The sequence below is a fragment of the Lepidothrix coronata genome, unplaced genomic scaffold (assembly GCF_001604755.1).
Source record: "Lepidothrix coronata isolate B3197 unplaced genomic scaffold, Lepidothrix_coronata-1.0 Scaffold2, whole genome shotgun sequence".
Lineage (NCBI taxonomy): Eukaryota > Metazoa > Chordata > Aves > Passeriformes > Pipridae > Lepidothrix > Lepidothrix coronata.
Window position 1 is genome coordinate 12662161 of NW_016690182.1, and position 18032 is coordinate 12680192.

Here is an 18032-nt window from a genome sequence, read left to right on the forward strand (position 1 = left end):
TGTCTCTTTGCGTTACTGCCAGGAAAAGATACGGCAGAAAGATCAGAGCAGCCAGAGGAAGGAGGGGGCAGGTCAATCCCGATTTGCAGCTTTAGTTTCAGGCCTCTCAACTCAATTATCCAGCAAATTGGGCTCCGAGGAAAACCAACACGAGCTACCATCAGGTATCAGAGCATGGCACGGAGGAGCTTCGTTCTGCAGTTGCACTTGAGAGCTCTCCAGCCTCGTGTTATTGATGTTGCAGCTGTTTGCAGGGGTTCCTGGGGTTCTGGGGGTCCCCAGCCTCGCCCAGCTGTTTGCAGGGGTTCCCAGACCTGGCTCAGAGCCCCTGTCATGAGTGGTGTGGGTGTTTCTCCTCGCTGGGACTCAATGTCCATTGCCAAAAATGGGAGCATGCAGGAGGAAACAGCTCTTTGTTCCCAGAGCCAGGTCAGGGACCCCTCAGCTACCGAAATATGAGGGTGAAGATGTTTGCAGGATTTGAGGTGTTTTCTGCAGCTGCCATTTGCTTTGTCCTGAGGAAGGTGAATCCTTATGGAAATAGTCTCTGCTGCCTGTGTGCTCTTTACTGCATCTCAGGTGAAAACACACCAGAAAAACCCACCAGAACTCAATTTGCTTCTTCACAACATCTTGGGGTTTTGTTTGCAAATCCGGGGATAGTCTGAGGGCTTCCAGAGGGAAATCGTTGAAAACCGAGGTGGTCGCATGAAGCTGTGGAACCAAGAGTGCTGGGACATCACCCAGATTTGGTCTGGCTTTGGGGAGAAAACCCCAGCAAACCACCATTGAATGTGTAAAGCCGAGAGCACGGGATGTTAAAAGCACCGGAATTTGGTTTCATGTGGAATTTAATGTAGTGCCTGCTGCTCCTGCACTTTGCAGCAGCCTGGGTCACCCCCCTGCTCCCTGCAGGTGCCAGCAGCAAGGGGCTGTGGTGGCACCCTCTCCCCACTGTCCCCCCTGGGCACGGTGGCTCCTACCACAGCCACCCACAGCCACACATTGTCACCAGTGTCACTAACACAGACTGCCACAGAAGGGGTAGTGTGGGGTTTCCAGCCCTGCTGAGACACCCCGTAGGCAATCCCACAGCTCTTGTGGGACCCCACACTCAGCCCCGTTCCTGCCCAGCCCTGTGGGTTTGTGGGCTCCAGCCAGTGCTCCCTGGGGGTGTGTGCCATGCATGGAGCAGCTGTTTCCCAGAGTAGCTTTTCTTTTACAGCAGCAGCCAGGAAGGGTCAGCCACCAGCCTTCAGCACCCAAAGGTGCTCCTGTGTTTTACAGAGGGGTAAACTGAGGCACAAGCTCTGCCTGCAGCCATGCAAGGGTGGACCAGAATATCCTCAGGGCTGGGCACACTCCTTTAGCCATGCCAAAATCATAGTGCTGTACAGGGAAGCCAAAGTCTGTCCTGATCCAAGAACAAAGAGAGAGATGGGAGAATGGTGGAGTAGGGAGCAGTGAGGCTTCCCAGGTAACGCTTCCCTCACCACCCCATAATAGAGGGCTTTGGTTTGGGCTTCTCAAAACACAACCTTCTGGCTTTTCCTTTCCACATCTGGTCATCAAATGACCCTAAGTTATGAAAGGAGAGAAAAAAAAAAAAAAAAAGCATTGAAGCAAAGGGGATTGTGAAGTTTCCTTTACCCCCTGAAAAAAAACTCAGCCTTGCTGAGCAGAGCCACTCAGGCAGGGAAGGGGGAGTGTCAGGGGCTGGGCAGTGCAGGCAGGGCTGCCCATGGGCAGTGATGCACCAACCCCCCGACCCTCCATGCTGAGGATGTCTGTGTGCACGGGTGTTTTCCTGACCCCCACCCGTGCCCTGGCAAGGCTGCATGGCACCAACACCTGGAGCCTGTGGAGAAACCCTGATGGTGGAATGTGTGGGGGAGCTGGTGCCCAGAGCGATGGCGCTTATTGGCATGAGGGAGGGCAGGTGCTCGCAGGGCTGCGTGGGGTTATCCATGCAAGCAGCACAGGCAGCACGTGTCCTTTGGCAAGCAGTTTGGCTTTGTGTGCTGCAGAGGAGATGCAGTTGGGTTTCAAGCCAGCATCAGGGATCTGCAGAATCTGTCAACCTCAGTTCTGTTAATTGTGGAGGAAGCCCGGGCCGGGCACTCATTGCCAGCCTGGTGCTCTCACCTCCCATCCAGCTCCGCTGGACACGGGCTGGACCCAATGCCTTAGACATGCTTCCACACCCTGGACTGTGCTCTCTGAGCAACGAGATTGTGTTTGGCAGCAGAGAAGTACGGATGCACAGCAGACAAGACCCCGGCTATGTGCCCTCTAACACGTAACTGCAGCCTGAGCACTGTGAGGAGCAGTCTGTGCCAACAGCTGATGGGATTCAGGGGCGGGCTCAGTGCCACCGGGCTGCACTTAGCCCAGCACTTACTGGTCTGTCCCTTTCCTGTGCTTATGTCACTCTTATGAGTGCTAATAGTGTATAGATCCATTCAGGAATTCAGGCTGCGTGCCCTGCCCAGGTTTGGCTCGCAGTGCATCCATCCTGATGGCATCTTCAGTGTCGTTCCCATTACCAGGGGACACCCTTGTTTCTGCCACATTTTGCATCGTTAGTGGAGGACAAAAGGAAACTTGAAGGGGAAATAAACACTGGAAGGGAGTAATGCCCAATAAGGAGACCTTGGACATCCCCAGCCCCTCATTTGGGGGTCTCTGTGACAGGACAATGCAGCCCTTCCCAACAATGCTGCCCATCCTGGCTGCTCTCCAGTCAGGATCCTCCCCCAGGAGCAGAAAGCTCACTCTCTGGAGCTCATATATCTTTGCATTTTCAAGTTTCACCTCCTTTCCCTCTCTTTGGCCTGGGAAGGTGAGTGAATGTGCTGCTTTTGTCCCTACTGGATATCTGTAATCCAGAGTTCTCAGCTGGTGGGGGAACCCGTGGCTCATGGAGGATAGCCAAAAAGCCCATGACAGACCTTTTCTACCATGTTCTCCCCGCACAGTGATGCTAACAACACAAATCCTAATCCGTGTGTCCCCTCCCCACAGGTCAGCCATTCAAGCTGGACCCCAAGATGGCTCACAAGAAGCTGAAGATCTCCAACGATGGGCTGCAGATGGAGAAGGATGAGAGCTCCTTGAAGAAGAGCCACACGCCAGAGAGGTTCAGTGGGACAGGCTGCTATGGGGCAGCCGGCAACGTCTTCATCGACAGCGGCTGCCACTACTGGGAGGTCGTGGTGGGATCCTCCACCTGGTAGGCACCACCTGTGTGTGCGGGGGGTGCTTTCCCAGTCCAGCCTCTGCCAGGTGTTTTTTGGGCATGTGAAGCTGTTGCTGTGCCAATTCCACAGATAGGTGGGCTCCGGAAGCACGAAGTGCTGCTTCCACAGGCAGGTGGGCTCTGAAAGCACGGGGTGCCTCTTCCACAGGCAGGTGGGCTCTGAAAGCACGGGGTGCCTCTTCCACAGGCAGGTGGGCTCTGAAGGCACGGGGTGCCTCTTCCACAGGCAGGTGGGCTCTGAAAGCACGGGGTGCCTCTTCCACAGGCAGGTGGGCTCTGAAGGCATGGGGTGCCTCTTCCACAGGCACATGGGGTCTGAAAGCGTGGGGTGCCACAGCCATCAGAGCTGGGCTCGGTCCTGCGCTGGGGGCTGGAGGGTGCTGAGCGAAGCTTCTCCTCTCCTGCAGGTACGCCATCGGCGTGGCTTACAAGTCGGCCCCCAAAAATGAGTGGATTGGGAAGAACTCCTCTTCCTGGGTTTTCTCCCGCTGCAACAACAACTTTGTGGTGCGGCACAACAACAAGGAGATGCTGGTGGAGGTGCACCCGCAGATGAAGCGCCTCGGCGTCCTCCTGGACTATGACAACAACGCGCTCTCCTTCTACGACCCGGCCAACTCCCTCCACCTCCACACCTTCGAAGTCTCCTTCATCCTGCCAGTGTGCCCCACCTTCACCATCTGGAACAAATCCCTGATGATCCTCTCGGGGCTGCCTGCCCCGGATTTCATTGATTACCCCGAGCAGCAGGAGTGTAACTGCCGGCCCCAGGAGTCCCCATACGTGTCAGGAATGAAAGCCTGTCACTAGGCTGCCCAGGCCTGCCCGTGCCCCGCGGCGGCACTGGCCGTGCCGGTGGGTGCCGGTGGTCGGAGCTGCCGGCTGGGAGCCCCCTGGCAGCCGTGCCGGAGAGCCGCCGTGCCACCCCAGCAACCGAGCGCCATCCACAACCAGCTCCGTCTTGTTTTAAGGGAAAAGTGGAAGAACCTCGAACCGCAGCTGGAAATAAACTGCTGGTGGTGAGCTCCAGCGTGCATGAGAGCAGCTGGAGCAGCACCTTGACGGTGGCTCCCATCCCTCCCCAAGTGGATTGTCACCCGTCTTCCTTCAGGGGCTGGAAAGGTTGGGGTGGGTTTCGGGGTGACCTGAGGTGCCGTGGTGGTCAGGGGACAGCTCGTGTGTCCTGTGAGGCACCGGTTGGGACAGGAGGGATGGGTTCTGGAGCCTGCTGGCAGCTGGTCTGTGGAACTGGAGCCACTGAGCAGTGCTTTTCAGGGAGATCTTTCCGTGTGGCTGAGGCTCAGTAGCTTCCCTGGTGGGGTGAATAATGCGTGGAGCCCTTGGGCTTGGTGAGCACTGACGTGGTGGATGGATGGTGGTTATGTGGTGGGGGGTGATGGTTATGTGGCTAATGGTCTGTGAGAGCAGAGCAGAGGCAGCACTGAGGACGGTCCCACTGCCTGTCCATGCTGCAGCTGGCCTGTTCCCAAAGCATTTTCTGGGTCTGCAGTCTCACAGTGGAGAGCCACGGATCCCCACCCCACCACGTCTCCTCCTTTGAGAGCTCCCCAGTAGCCAGGCAGGCCTGCATCCTTGAGGAGCTTCGGCCCCTGGCACGGAGGTTTGGCAGCTGCTCCTTCCCAACACAGGGTCTGGACGGCGGTGCCCTTGCTCCATTAGTGCCCTGTCTGGTGTCCCAGCAGAAACAAACTCATCTTTCTGCTCTGAGCCCACAGTAGAGTCCTGTCCGAAGATCGTCTCTATGCTTTATGACCCAAATCTCAATTTATGACCCCAGATCTTGGCTCCTGGTTTGTTCTCTGCCATGCCAGGGGATTGGACTGGGTGAATTTTAAAGGTCCCTTTCAGCCCAAACTATTCCATGATTCTGTGGCAGTGGGAGCACAAAGCCATCCTGTTTACTCTGTGGCAAAGGACTGGAGCCCCAAGGTCTCTAGACTCTGGTTACTGGGAGCTCTTCGGCTGCTGCCAGTGCACCCAGTAACCCCAAACATCAAGTCCCCTGGCCAGGCTCCATTTTCTAGATTTAGTTAAGAGGCCAGGAGGAGCTGGGCCAGCCCACAGTCCGTGTGTCACAGCAGGGGTCTGTGGCACACTTTGAGTCTGGTGAGTGGGAGGGTGGCCAGAACATCGGAGGGGGACAAGGAGGTCAGGCATTGTGGTGTGGCTGGTGCTTGAGCTTTGCTCCATGGGATTTGAAACCCCTTTTCCTCCTCTGGATGTGGTGCCTCAGTGGGACTGGGGACCACTGAGCCAGGACCTCCCAGGTCTGCCAGCTGTTCCCTTCCTTTGGATCTTGCTGATAGGTAAGTTTGCCCCTGCTTGCCAAACCTGATTTCCTTCTATGACAGGGTGACCCTCCCCTAGTTGATCTAGGAAAGCCAGTAGATGGAATCTAAAAGCAAAGCTTTTGATACTGTCTCTCCTAGGACCCTTCTGGACAAACTGTCCAGCCCACAGCTGAATAACCGTGTTAAACAGTGGGTGAGCAACTGGCTCATGGGTCAGGCACAGGGGGCACAAAGACAGTGACTGAGGTGACATCAGGCTGGCATCAGTCACTAGTGGGGTTCTGCAGGACTCCATCCTCGGCCCCGTTCTCTTCAACATATTAATTAACAACTTGGATGCAGGACTCAAAGGAATACTAAGTTTGCTGATGACACTAAATTGGGAGGAGCTGTTGACTCCCTCGAGGGCAGAGACCTCGGCAAATCAGAGAGATGGGCAATCACCAACCATATGAAGTTTAACAAGGGCAAGTGCTGGATTCTGCACCTGGGGCAGGGCAACCCTGGTTGTGTGTATAGACTGGGGAATGAGAGGCTGGAGAGCAGCATGGCATCCCTCCGTGTCTCCAGGCTGCAGTTTTCGGGAAAGGGAGGCAGGCGGCACCTCAGGGAAGGATCTGCTGCCTGCCCTGCTGATCCAAGAGGGGTTTCTCTCTGATCCAGGCTGCTTTCCAAGGGTGCCTGGCAGGGCCAGCGCAGGGGATACATCCCTCCCTCCTGAGCAGACGGAGCAGCTCTGTTTGCTTCTTCCAGCTCCAGGGCACAGGTGGGGTTGCAGCAGGGGTGCATCTGCTGTCCCCACAGCCTGGCACACAACCCTGGTTCATTCTGGGAGGTTGTCACCCTTTTCAATTGGCTGTTTTTCATGGGAAACTCTCATGGAAGTCCCTTCCCCATGTTCTGGTCCCATCTGGGGCTGCTTATACTGTGTCACTCAGATGGATGCCAAGCACTGGAGATGGATGTTGGCACTGGCAGTCTGAGTGTCGAGCTCCCTGCCAGCACCACTGGGACGGGCTCGTGGAGGACTCAGCACATCTTCAACTCGGAGACCACGAGCCCTTAACGTGACGTTTGCACCTGATGAAATTGCACTAATTACAGGGACCCCCCGCAGGCGTCTCAGACCCAGCCAGGTAGGAGGGTGGCGGGGGGAGCTGGAGGAGCCCTGCACCCCAAGCAGGCAGCTCCAGGGCTGGGGGCCTTTCCCAGTCACACACATGGTCCTCTCCCGGTGCTGGAAGCAGAGCCTATCCAAGTGTCACCAGGAGTTGGGGAGCAGCAGCCCCATCCCTGGGCCCTGCTCAGGATGTGATTCAGGGGCAGGACATGGGGGTGGTCTGGGGTGCTGCTGCCAGCTCCTCTGCTCCTGGTGGCACAGTTGTACAGATTTGGGATGTGTGAGCTCCTGGCTCCTCTCAGCCTCCCCTTCCACATGTAACATTCCTGCTTCGGTTTTAACTGGGGGGAGGGTTGTTCTTTCTGTTGTTTTTTTCCCCTTTTTGTTGGGTTGGTTGTTTTTTTTTTGGGCAACTTCTTTGTTAATGTGTATATATATATATATATATATATAAAATATAATATAATATATATATGTTACTGGGTATGTCTGTGTGGGGGGAGGTCATGAGAGGGGGACAGCCCTGGGATCTTCTCTTTGGCCATCACGGTGTTCTCCAAACTTGCCAAGACACACATGTGGCCATGCATCCACAGGAGCAGAGGGGATATGTGGTACCATCCAACAGCAGCTTTCCTTGTGCTGGGCTCAGCTCAAGGGGTGGGGTGGCTGGGCACACGGGCTGCTAAAGCTCCATCCGAAAACATCCGTACGCATAAATATTGTTCACCCTGCTGCCAGCCCTTGGAGGATGTCACATTGTCCAGTTTATCAGGACACCAAGTGCCTCAGCCTGCCTCTCCCCAGCCTTGGATGGCCTGGACATCTTCGAGTGCCAGGGATGCTGGACATCTTCGAGTGCCAGTCAGGTCTTTCTGGACCCCAGGTCCCACTCGCCCCCCCAGTGACTCAGAGCTGTGGGAGGGCAGGGATGGAGCCTGACCCTGCTGCCCTCAAGCCCAGGTCCCCCCCAGTGCCCTGGAGCTGTGGGAGGGCAGGAATGGAGCCTGACCTGTCCTTCCCAGCAGTGTGGGGCTGAGCTGGTGGTGGGGCCGAGCACCAGCCATGACATCCCCGCCCTCCACAGAGCCCCTGCCATGCACAGAGACTGGCAGCCAGCAAGGAGGAACACAGGGATTGCCCTCTCTCAGCCCCAGCCTTGGGCTCCCAAATCCCCCAGCCCCTTTCACTCACCCCAACTCTCACAACAGGACCCTGTGGTGGCAGAAGGACAGGGATCCTCTGCGCATGGATGTGCCTGCTGCTGCTCCTGTCATGCTGCTGGCAGGATTCCGGCCTCGGTGGCTCAGGCTGCAAGTGGGTGTTGCTGTGAATCATCAGGATGGATGTTAGCCCAGTGTTTGGAGAGCTGGCGGGGCTGGGAGTTGCTGGAAAAGGCACGCCTTGGGAAAGCAGGGTCCCGGGGTGCTGGGAATCACACCCTCCCATCCCTCATCCCTCCACCTCAGTGGAATGAGGGGAAGCTCCACACTGTCACTCCAGAGATTGCTTCATTGTCGGTGTTAAATGGGGAAATGAGTCGTGGGAGGGAGGGGTGCGTTTTCCTTTCCATGGCTGTGCTTCGTTATCCCGACCCTGAAACCCATCTCCAGAAAAAACCACAGCCCAAGGCATCCATTGGGATGAGGAGCACCGGGCACTGGGACAGCACTCAGTGCCAGCTGAGGGTACAGGCATGACTGGGGGATATTGGGCAAGTGGAGAGCAGATAGCTCAGCCCGTACTGGGTTGGTGCTGGGGCAGAAACATGGCAGTGTCACCTCCATGTCTTCTGTCCGTGCCCAAACCCCCTGGGAGCCATCGCCACCATTGGGCTCCCCCTTCTCCCACTTTCCCCTCCAGCCAGTGCCAGGCACAACCAGCTACTCCAGCCCTCATGAATGCTGGGAGTGGTCCAGGTCTCTGTCACAGTCCCTGGAAACCAGGGGAAGCTTTACCCTGTGAAAAGGATGTAATCCCTCGTCACCTATTTTCCTGAAGCAGCTGGTGTGGGCAAGAGCCCAGGAAGGAGCTTTTCTCTCCCTCTTACTGCTTTATCTGGTGCCTTTCACTATCAACCTCGGGTTTCTAGGAAACAGCATCGCTTGTTGTGAAAGCCAATTTTAAATCATCACTGATGTGGCAGGTTGCTTCATGGAAAGGGAAAGGCTGTACTGAGATGATGGAATGAGCTTTGCTGCTGCTTTCCAGGAATGTGCTTTAAACATGAGAGGCTTCAGTGTCACAAATGCCACAAATCAAACCAGAAATGGATTCTTCAAGTCAGCCAGGAGGGGGAAAAAACAGCATGTGGCATGGCTTGAGAGGGCTAATGGCAGGTTTTGTGGGGCTGAGGGTTTGGTTTTGGCTTTTTATTTTTCGTTTCCTCGGGAGTTCGTGAAATAGGAAATAAAACTGTCTAAGTTTAAAAACCCACTGCCTGGAAGCCCTGGGGCTTTTCCCCTGCTCTGGGGAGCTGCAAGGTGAAGAGACAGGAGAAATTACTGGGTTTGTATAGCAAGTGACATCAAAAAATGCCTCATCTGTCCCTGTCTGCAGCAGCAATGGCTTGCACTGGGATGGGATAATCCTTGCCAGGAACACACACTGCAGCCCCTCCATCCAGGAATGGAAATTCCTTTAACTGGTGATTTCACTCCAGGTTAAAAAAAACCCAATAGTTTAATAAAATGACAGAACAGAAAATTACACTTTGAGCTGCTCACAGACCGCACAGGGCAAACGAGTTATAGAGTGAGCTGGCCCAAATTAATCCTTAATAGAACTTTAATTGAGATTTTAAATACTCATCTGAAGCACCAGCCCTTAAAACTGACTGTTCCTGATCATTAGACACATCAAAGCATCATTAAATATCTTGTAGGAATATTCTTGGTCTGGCTGTGATGGACAACACCTGGAATGAGACCAGAAGCCTTCACTGAAGAATTTGTGGATTTAAGGCATGCAGGCAGTAAGGTAGTGAGGACATCAGTGCTTGTGTCTCAGACTAAAAATGGCTACTGGGGGAACCTCATGAACCCATCCTGAGCTGCAGGAACTTCCCTGAGCTGTAGGAACCCAACCTGAGCTTGAGGAGCCCATCCTGAGCTGCTGGAACCCATCCTGAGTGACAGGAATGGTTCCTGAGCAGGAACCATCCTGACACACCTGAAGCAGGCAGCCAGGAACTCTAGCCCTTCACTGGGACTTGTAAATCTCATCTAGCCCCTCTCCTGGGAACACCTATCCAGCCTCACCACAGCATCCTCCCTGCCCCAGAGCTGGTCAGGAGCAACACAGGGACTGTTAATGGAATTGGGTCCAGTTCTCCATGGCAACGAGCAAGAACTGGGTCAGTGCAGGATGCGAGCACTGAGCACTCCCAGGAGTTTTAAAAGTAAACATCAGCCAGAAAGAAAGGAGGGGGGGGGGTGTTAAGGGGACCCCAGAGCTGCATGAGGGCTCCCATCACCACTTGCCACAGGGGTGTCCCAGCCCTGTGCAGGGAGAGGGGGCACGAGAAGGTTCCTGTGGGTAATTCTGTGTGTGACAGGAGACCCAGGGCTGCACAGGGCAGGGGCCTGTGTGGTCTCCAAGGCACACACAGCCCTCCATGCCTCCAGTCAGCAAGTGTGCCTAGAAATGTGCCCTTCCCCCTATTTCCCACTGCTCCAAGCCAAGAGTCTTCTCTCCACACAGCTCTTGCTCTCCTGCCTCCCTAGCTCTAATTTACCCCTGTCTATTTACACAGGTGAGCAGGCTGAGATCTGTCACCAGAATTCTCTGTGCAGAGGCCGTCCACGTGAAAACCCTCATTACAGCTCCTTGCTGGCAGGAGCTGTGCTTGGCACGCTGCCTTTGATCAGCCGGATGCTTGGATCGAGCTTGGATCTGAGCAACGTGGCCACTGCCTTTGCTCTGCGCTCAGAAGCCTCGTGGTGGAGGCTCCATCATTATCCTGCTGCCAACACAGAGGCGCCTCTGCCATGACAGCCCTTCAGTAATTACCTGAGTGACAGGAACAGTGCTGAGCTGTCGGGGCAGCAGCGATGGGTGAGGTGGTTTGAGGGGGCTGCAGAGTGCAGCAGGAGGAACTGGGTGGAACTGGAGGTCGGGACTGGATGATCCTTAAGGGGCCCTTCCATGCGAAACCATTCCACGATTCTATGGTTCTGTGAAGTTACACAGCAGCTGCAGGTTTTGAGAACAATGAGGAAATGACCCGCAGATTTTCCCCCCCAAGGCCAGTCAGAGCCATGAATTCAGCCGCCGTGGTTACTGATGGTCACGAGGAACCATCACCACCTTCAGCTGATCTGATGTTTTAATTGATACCTGGGCTCTGAGCTTTCATGTACCAAAATGGGGCTGCCATTTGGCAGACCTTTGGCTTTCATTTGTCATTAAAATCCCTCTGTTTTGTTCCCAGTGTGTCACCCTGATTTGAATAACTTCTCTGGAGTGGTGCCTTCATTTATAAAATGGGCTTTTTAATCCTACTCCACCTGATAATGAATTAAACACGCTCTTAACATTCACACAGCACCTGGAAGACAGAGGGAAGTGCTGTTGATGACAAAATTACAGTGTTATATTATTACACTGACTGCACGAATAGCAGCATCCTCTGAGCACCTTCATCCTCGTGCCATAATGGAGCCTGAGCCCCTTCCCCTGCACACCCACACACCCTGACCCACCTCACAGCCACAGCTCTTCCCAATCCAGTCATTACCACAAAGGTCCAAGTTGGCCAGCGTGGAGATGGCCACAGCCCTGCATGGCCTGGGAAGGTGGACGAGGGGGAAGGTGGACAGGTCGAGTTGTGACACTGCTCTGTGTCACTGCATTCCTCATCTGCCCAGGGGAGGCAGCACTGGAGCAATCTGGGGCTGGTTAATGGGATGGGAGCCTTTATCCCTGACAACAGGGGCACATCAGGTGCTGCTTACATCGTTGTAGGGGACACCCACATCCTCAAGGCTCCTGAGCCAGCTGGGATTTGCCCCCTGGTTGGTGAAGGTAATGTAAATGAATCTTACCACATATGGTTCCATGGGCTCTGGGATCTGCCCCCCCCCATGCCCTCTACACAGCCCTCCCCACGTATCTGTGACTGTCCCACTGCTGTGTTTAGCCTTAATCCCCTTAGAATCATAGTATCATGAACATCTTGAGTTGGAAGTAGCCCACAAGGATCATCCACTCCAACTCCTGGCCCTGCACAGGACACCCCAAGAATGCCACCATGTGCCTGAGAACATTGTCCAAACACTTCTTGAGCTCTGTCAGGTTTAAGGCCATGACCACTGCCCTGGGCAGCCTGTTCAGTGCCCAACAACCCTCTGGGGGAAGAACCTTTTCCTAATATTCAACCTAAACCTCCCCTGACACAGCTCCAGCCATTCCCTCAGATGGAGATACAGAAGGAGGGACCTTAAAATGAACCCCTCCTGTCCTCACTGGTCTGGTGTTCTCTTTCACTGGCTGCCAATCAAACAGGAGCTGCTGCTTCCAGAAAGGCTTTGAGGGAAAAAAAGGTGCTGGTTTTTCTGAAGAAAGTGCCAAGGTACTAATGGGGCTGGGTCAGCTGGGGACAGTTTATCACTGTGGTCCCAGGGCTGAGCACAGCTCAGGGTTGTCACATCCAATGGGATGGAGAGCTCTGGGAACTGTCTGTGTGCTGGCCTGGGAGCTCTGTGACCTCCCAACACCAGCTCAGCTCAGCCAGAGTTGGTCTGGGAAGAAAAGCGCTGTTCTGTAGGTGTGCCAGCTCACAGCAAGCAGGTTGGTGCTTCAGAGCAAAACTCAGGTGAGTAAAGGGTGTTTGGGATCTAAAAATGGGGTCACAGGAAAAATTGAGTCCCTGGGGGCTGGGGGAAGGGAGGAGGGGGGTTCTGGCCAGCTCTCAGTCAGGGCCATGGCACAGCATGAGAGGTTCAGGGTCAAGTCTCAATATGGCACAAAGATATCAGAAAACTCTTTGAAATGAAGCAGAAATTAGGAGCCTTCACCACTAGGAAGGTTTTTGAGCCAGATCTCGTGATGTGCCTACAAGCAAGTTCCCTAAATGGTATCTCTGAAAGGTCCCAGAGGGATGTTCCTCAGCATCACGTTTTCACCTGCATCATCTCAGGTGTCAGGGGGTCACCCCGTGCTCCAGCCCTGCCCCCACTTTGCTCACACCCCCACCAGCTGAGACCTCCTCCAAAGGCAGCTCCCGTGGGATTTTTTGAGTTCAGCCCCTTGAGAAGCATCAGTCTGACAAGTTCCTGCCCCTCTAGGTAGGCTCTTACCTGGCTCAGCAGCAGCCATGTGGGAGGAAACAACTTCCTGGACCTCCTTTCCCGAAATCCATCTTCTCCATGCCCAGCTCCAGCCCAGTGCTGCCGGGTGGCTGCACAGTGGAACTGCCTGTCGAGCCACGGCCGAGCAACCAGAAACAAGGGTAGTGGAGGAATTTGTAATTAAATTGCCATTAGATGGGTAGCAGATTGTCTGGCAGCTGACAGTGAGTGAAAACGCTCCATTCTGTCATGTTTTATCAGCATGAAAACCATTTGCAAGTGCTCTAATTACATTCCTAATTGCCAATGTGATTAGGGACCTGCAGCTGTTCATTAAGCGAGTGTCACCCACAGCCAGCAATCTGGAGGAGAGAATATTTAATTAATTGAATAGCACACTGGATCAGGAGATGGCCAGACCTGGAACCTGGGAGTCCTGTGCTGAATGGAGCTGGTGGGCAGCAGTCATCTCCTTACAGCTCTGCCACGGTGTCACACAGCCTCTGTCAGGAACCTAATAATCATAAAACACAGGTTTCTGTCCACATTACTCCCACAGGAACTCTCCTGCCCTGATGGGCAAGAACCAACTGCTAATGTCCAGCCAAGTTTTTACCTTCTAGCAGGTAAGTCTCCTGATGGTTCCCTCTGTCTTGCTGCTGCTTCCCAGGTGGCCCTTGCTGCCTCCAGTGACCAGGGCTCGTCCCCAGACAGGGATGAGGGCTTCAAAGTGTCCCATTCAGCTCCTTTCCCTGACATTCCATCCCCACTTGCCAGTCCTCTCTTCTTTCCAACCTTCCCTCCACCAGTCCTCCCTTCTCCTTCCTCAAACACGCCGACAGCTCAGATGGGGTTTCCCATTGGCACGGGTTGCCCAGAGAAGCTGTGGCTGCCCCATCCCTGGGAGTGTTCAAGGCCAGGTTGGATGGGGCTCTGAGCAACCTGGTCTAGTGGAAGGTGTCCCTGCCCATGGCAGGGGCTTGGAACAGAATGATTTTTAAGGTCCCTTCCAAAGCAAACCATTCAACGATTCCATGATTCTCTGGTTCTACTTCCAGCTCCCCCTTCTTGCCTGAGCAGCCACACAGACAACTGGAGTGCATCCAGATCAGCTCATTTCTTCAAATTTAACATACTCTGGTGCCTTAAAATATTCCTGGTCACAACAGGAATAGTTTTAGAAGGCTTCACCTCGATCCCTGTTTAATTTCCACTTAAGAAAATGTCACTGTGGATGTTTAATAAGAATTAATTCTGGGTTTTGCACAGTTATTTTCAATTAAATAACCCCAAGTGTTTCCTGACTCTTCAAACAGACACTAAAGCACATCAAATCCCGCTCCCCATCCATTAACTCCAGCGCTCATGTCCCTGCAGCCTGGAGCTCCCAGCCCTGCAGTCACTCCACTGCTCAGGGATGATGAGGTGCTGCAGCTCCAGGCTGGCTCTGCCTTGACAGGGATCCATTTGAGATGATGCCAGGATCCCTCTCAGCCTGGAGATGGTTTTATCCCAAACACTCGAGCTGGCGCTGGAGGGTCAGGGCTGCCTGTAGTTGTAGTCGGGCTGTGGAATTGTTCATTTCTCAGGCTCTGGGTCAGGGGTTCTGGCAGAAGGAGGAGGGGACACCCAGGGGATGTTTCAGCCCCTCTGCTTCCTCTCTGGGCTCCCCATGTATCCAAACCTGCCTCTGGCCCTGCTACCTGCTTCCCTGAGAAGCTGCTTTAATAAAAAACTGTCAGTAAATAAATAAATAATTAAATAGGGAATCCACTGCAGAGCCAATTATTCCTCCTTTTATCTCCTTGCACCGGTTTTTTTCCTCCCTTGCTGAAGTGCAGTGCTTTGCACTTGTTATTATTGAATTTTCTATCATTGATTTTGGGCTATTTCTTCAGCACGTGGAGATTATCCTGAATTCTGAGCCTGCTTCTCCCCCTGCAAACCTGCAGCACGCAGACACACGGAATTGTTTAGGCTGGTAAAGGCCTCTGGGACCATTGAGCCCAACCATTCCCCCCATAGTGCCAAGCCCAGCACTAACCCACATCCCCAAGTGCCACATCCACAGAATCCATGCCCAGGCAGTGTCCTCTCCCCTCCACTAGCAAATGACCCTGTTTCACTCTCAGCCACCTTCTGGAGTGCTGATGGTGATGCTGGTCCCTGCCCAAACTGTTCCCTTCAGCAGCTGCAGCCCCAGATCCCAGAAAACTGCCTCCATCAGCCCCCACCTGTCTCTACCAAAGACACCCATGGAAACTTGGTTCTCCAAGGAAACACTTCTCCAAGCAGCAGATGCCTCACTGGAGGAGTGGCAACAGGAGCGTGTGGCAGGAGAGGAAGGCAACAGCAGCCTGATCAGGATGAAAGGCATTTTTATATGTGCTGGTGGAAATGGATTCAATAAATATCTGCCCCACCACAGCTGCCAAAGCCATTGCCCATAACAAAAACCCCCCTCCTCTCCCACTGCCCCCTCCCTGTGCAGGGAGGATGTGGGTGCAGAGATCCACAGCTCTGAAACCTTGGCTGAGGAAGAAAAACACCTGAAGTTACCTTTTGTGATTGTCTGTTAGAGCTCCATCACCCTTCCCCCCCCCCATCCCAAGTAAATCCTGCCAGCTCAACAGAGCTCACCACAGCATGGGAAAGAGGCACGGGAATCATGGACAAAAACACCAGCAGGGACAGAGAGGGGAATGTGTGGGGTGGGTTTGTCTGCCTCATCTCGGATGTCTCCTTTTGGAGAAGGGTAACTGGGCTTGGACCCCAGGCTCTGGACCCAGGGAGCCCTTGCTCTGACAAATCACCAGCAGGACATAGGGCGAGAAAAGGCAAATGGTGCCTCTGGTGTTCAGAGCATCGTTGATCCTGTTGCTTCATGGGGTGGACTCTTCTCCATTGCCTCTTGTACCCTCACCCGCTCCCTGCTTGAAATTCCTCTCTCTCCTTCCTGCTCCCTGTCCCTCTCCCTGCTCCCTGCTCCCTTTTCTTCTCCCTGCTCCCTTTTCTTCTCCCTGCTCCCTTTTCTTCTCCCTGCTCCCTTTTCTTCTTCCTGCTCCCATGCCCTCTCCCTGATGCCCACGGCTCAGGCATCCTTTGCCTGGGAGTCACCATACGCTCTCTCTGCTCCATCTCCCTTTCCATTTCTCTTCCCTCACAGCTCCTACATGGACCCAAACAGTCCCTTGTCATGGTCCAAGTGCAGGATGAAGTGCAGAGGTGTGGTACATGTCAGGCACTTCCCTGGCACCGATGTGCTCATTTCCCACCTCACTGTAGGCACAAGGGGCTCTCCAGGGCCGATTCCCAGGGTGGCAGAGGCAGGACATCACCCCCCAGCCCACTCCTCTTCCTTCCCAGCAGCGCTGATTGACGCCAGGCAAACCCCAGCTCTCATTAGTGGGAATTGCATCACCCCAGCCCTGGGTCAGACGGTGGATTCATCAATTCATCACAACCGGAGGGATGAGCGAGGCAGCCCGAAGGCTCCGGCTCCGCTCAGTCCCGTCCTCTCCAGGGCTGGGACCCAATTAGAGCCAAGTGCCGGGGGCGTCTGTCCACCAGCACCACACTAAATGACTGCTCCTGTTCACATTAGAGCGACTGGAGAGGCGCGGAGTGACAATTACTCCCTCTAATTAATGGCCAGATTAAAACGGGGCTCAGTTCTACCCAGTAATTTGAAAATGAGAGACTCCATAACCATCCCCAGCACATGAGAGCATCATCCTCCTAAAGAGCTTTCAATGAAGATCTTTGAGCTGCTGTTACACAGAGGCCATGAATTACTGGCTGTGTTTAAGACAGACACATTATTTATTGAACTCATGGAATTAAGCCTTTCTAGTCTGTTGGAGACGACCTCGAGCAGACATGATTCACAGCCCGGCGCTCTGGCAGCCCTCGCCGTGGCACGCGGCACGCCGGGGCCAGGCACAGCCAGGCTAATTCACAGCTCCGTGTTGCTGCAGCCTGATACATTATTAATCAGTCCAACTTTGGGAAGTCCAGATTTATACTGGTTTTAATTAGGCTGTTCTCTTTTTAATCTCCGTGTACGCGCAGGACTAATGGCACACGGTGACAGACACCGAGGGGTGTGTGCAGGAGCCCCGTTACCTCCTCCTCGCTCAGACCCACCTCACAGGTTGCAATTAAGATTCACATCCACGAAAACGCCGCCGAGCGCATCCCTCGTTCCTCCCAAGTCATCAGCGGGATCTTTGGAATGATTCTGAGGAGGTAAACCCGAGGCTGTGAGAGAAATGACCTTGAGCTGAACGCATGGGAAGCACCGCAGCACGTTTGGTATGCAGCATCCATTCCGGAGAGGGAACATTCCCGTGCTAGAAAATGAGTCCTGAAGAGGAACGAGGTGCTTGGAATATGTGATCAGCCATTGTCTCCCTCGCAGTAGGGAGGAGGAAGGAGCACAGGCTGGCCCTGTCCCACGGAGTGAGGGAGAGGAGGCCTCTCAGGGGCAGTGAGAGTTGAAGGGATGTCCAGTACACCCACAGCACCCAGGGGCAGGGAATTCAAATGAAATTCTGCAGAAGTAAACAGAGAGTAGTAAAATAGCTCAGCGCAGCATTGGGCTAGTAAATAGAGCAGGAGTGCAAATGGAGGAGCCAGGGAAATGTCCCCATTACATTTTTATCCTTTCCATTTCCAAACCCAATGTGAGATTTCAGCAGCACGCCATGCTGGCTGCTGGGGAAGAAATGAGATTTAAACAGACACACACCACCACAGTGTTTTTTTCTGGGGGAAGAAACAAAAGGGCCCATTCCCACCTTTAGCTCACCATAAAATGTAAGACTTAAATAGCCTCCATCACCAAAGGTGCTCAACCTAAGCAAGCAACAGTGTGACGTGGAAGTGATGCTGACAGGGTGGGGAGGCATCCCCACGACATCCTTGTGGCATTCCCACAGCATCCCCCAGTACAGGGAAGCATGAGCCACATGGTACACAGCACAGGGAAAGAAACCAGAGTGTTGGGAACATGGGGGAGCCATGGAAAGGATGAGCAGGAGCAGCTGCTT

General features: G+C 54.0%; 1 protein-coding gene across 4 annotated transcripts in view; it reads left to right on the forward strand.

Moving 5' to 3' along the window:
* MID2 (midline 2) overlaps positions 1-7114 on the forward strand; it is a 77638-nt gene extending 70524 nt beyond the window's left edge. For 3 of the 4 annotated variants that reach the window (XM_017819406.1, XM_017819414.1, XM_017819420.1), the window contains exons 9-10: positions 3025-3232; positions 3667-7114. In XM_017819406.1, the coding sequence (XP_017674895.1) occupies positions 3025-3232; positions 3667-4069 (611 nt within the window). In that variant the 3' untranslated portion in view covers positions 4070-7114. Of the gene's footprint in view, positions 1-3024; positions 3233-3666 lie in introns of those variants that run through there. The other variant, XM_017819423.1, reaches the window with a different exon arrangement.
* The last annotated feature ends 10918 nt before the right edge of the window (positions 7115-18032 follow it).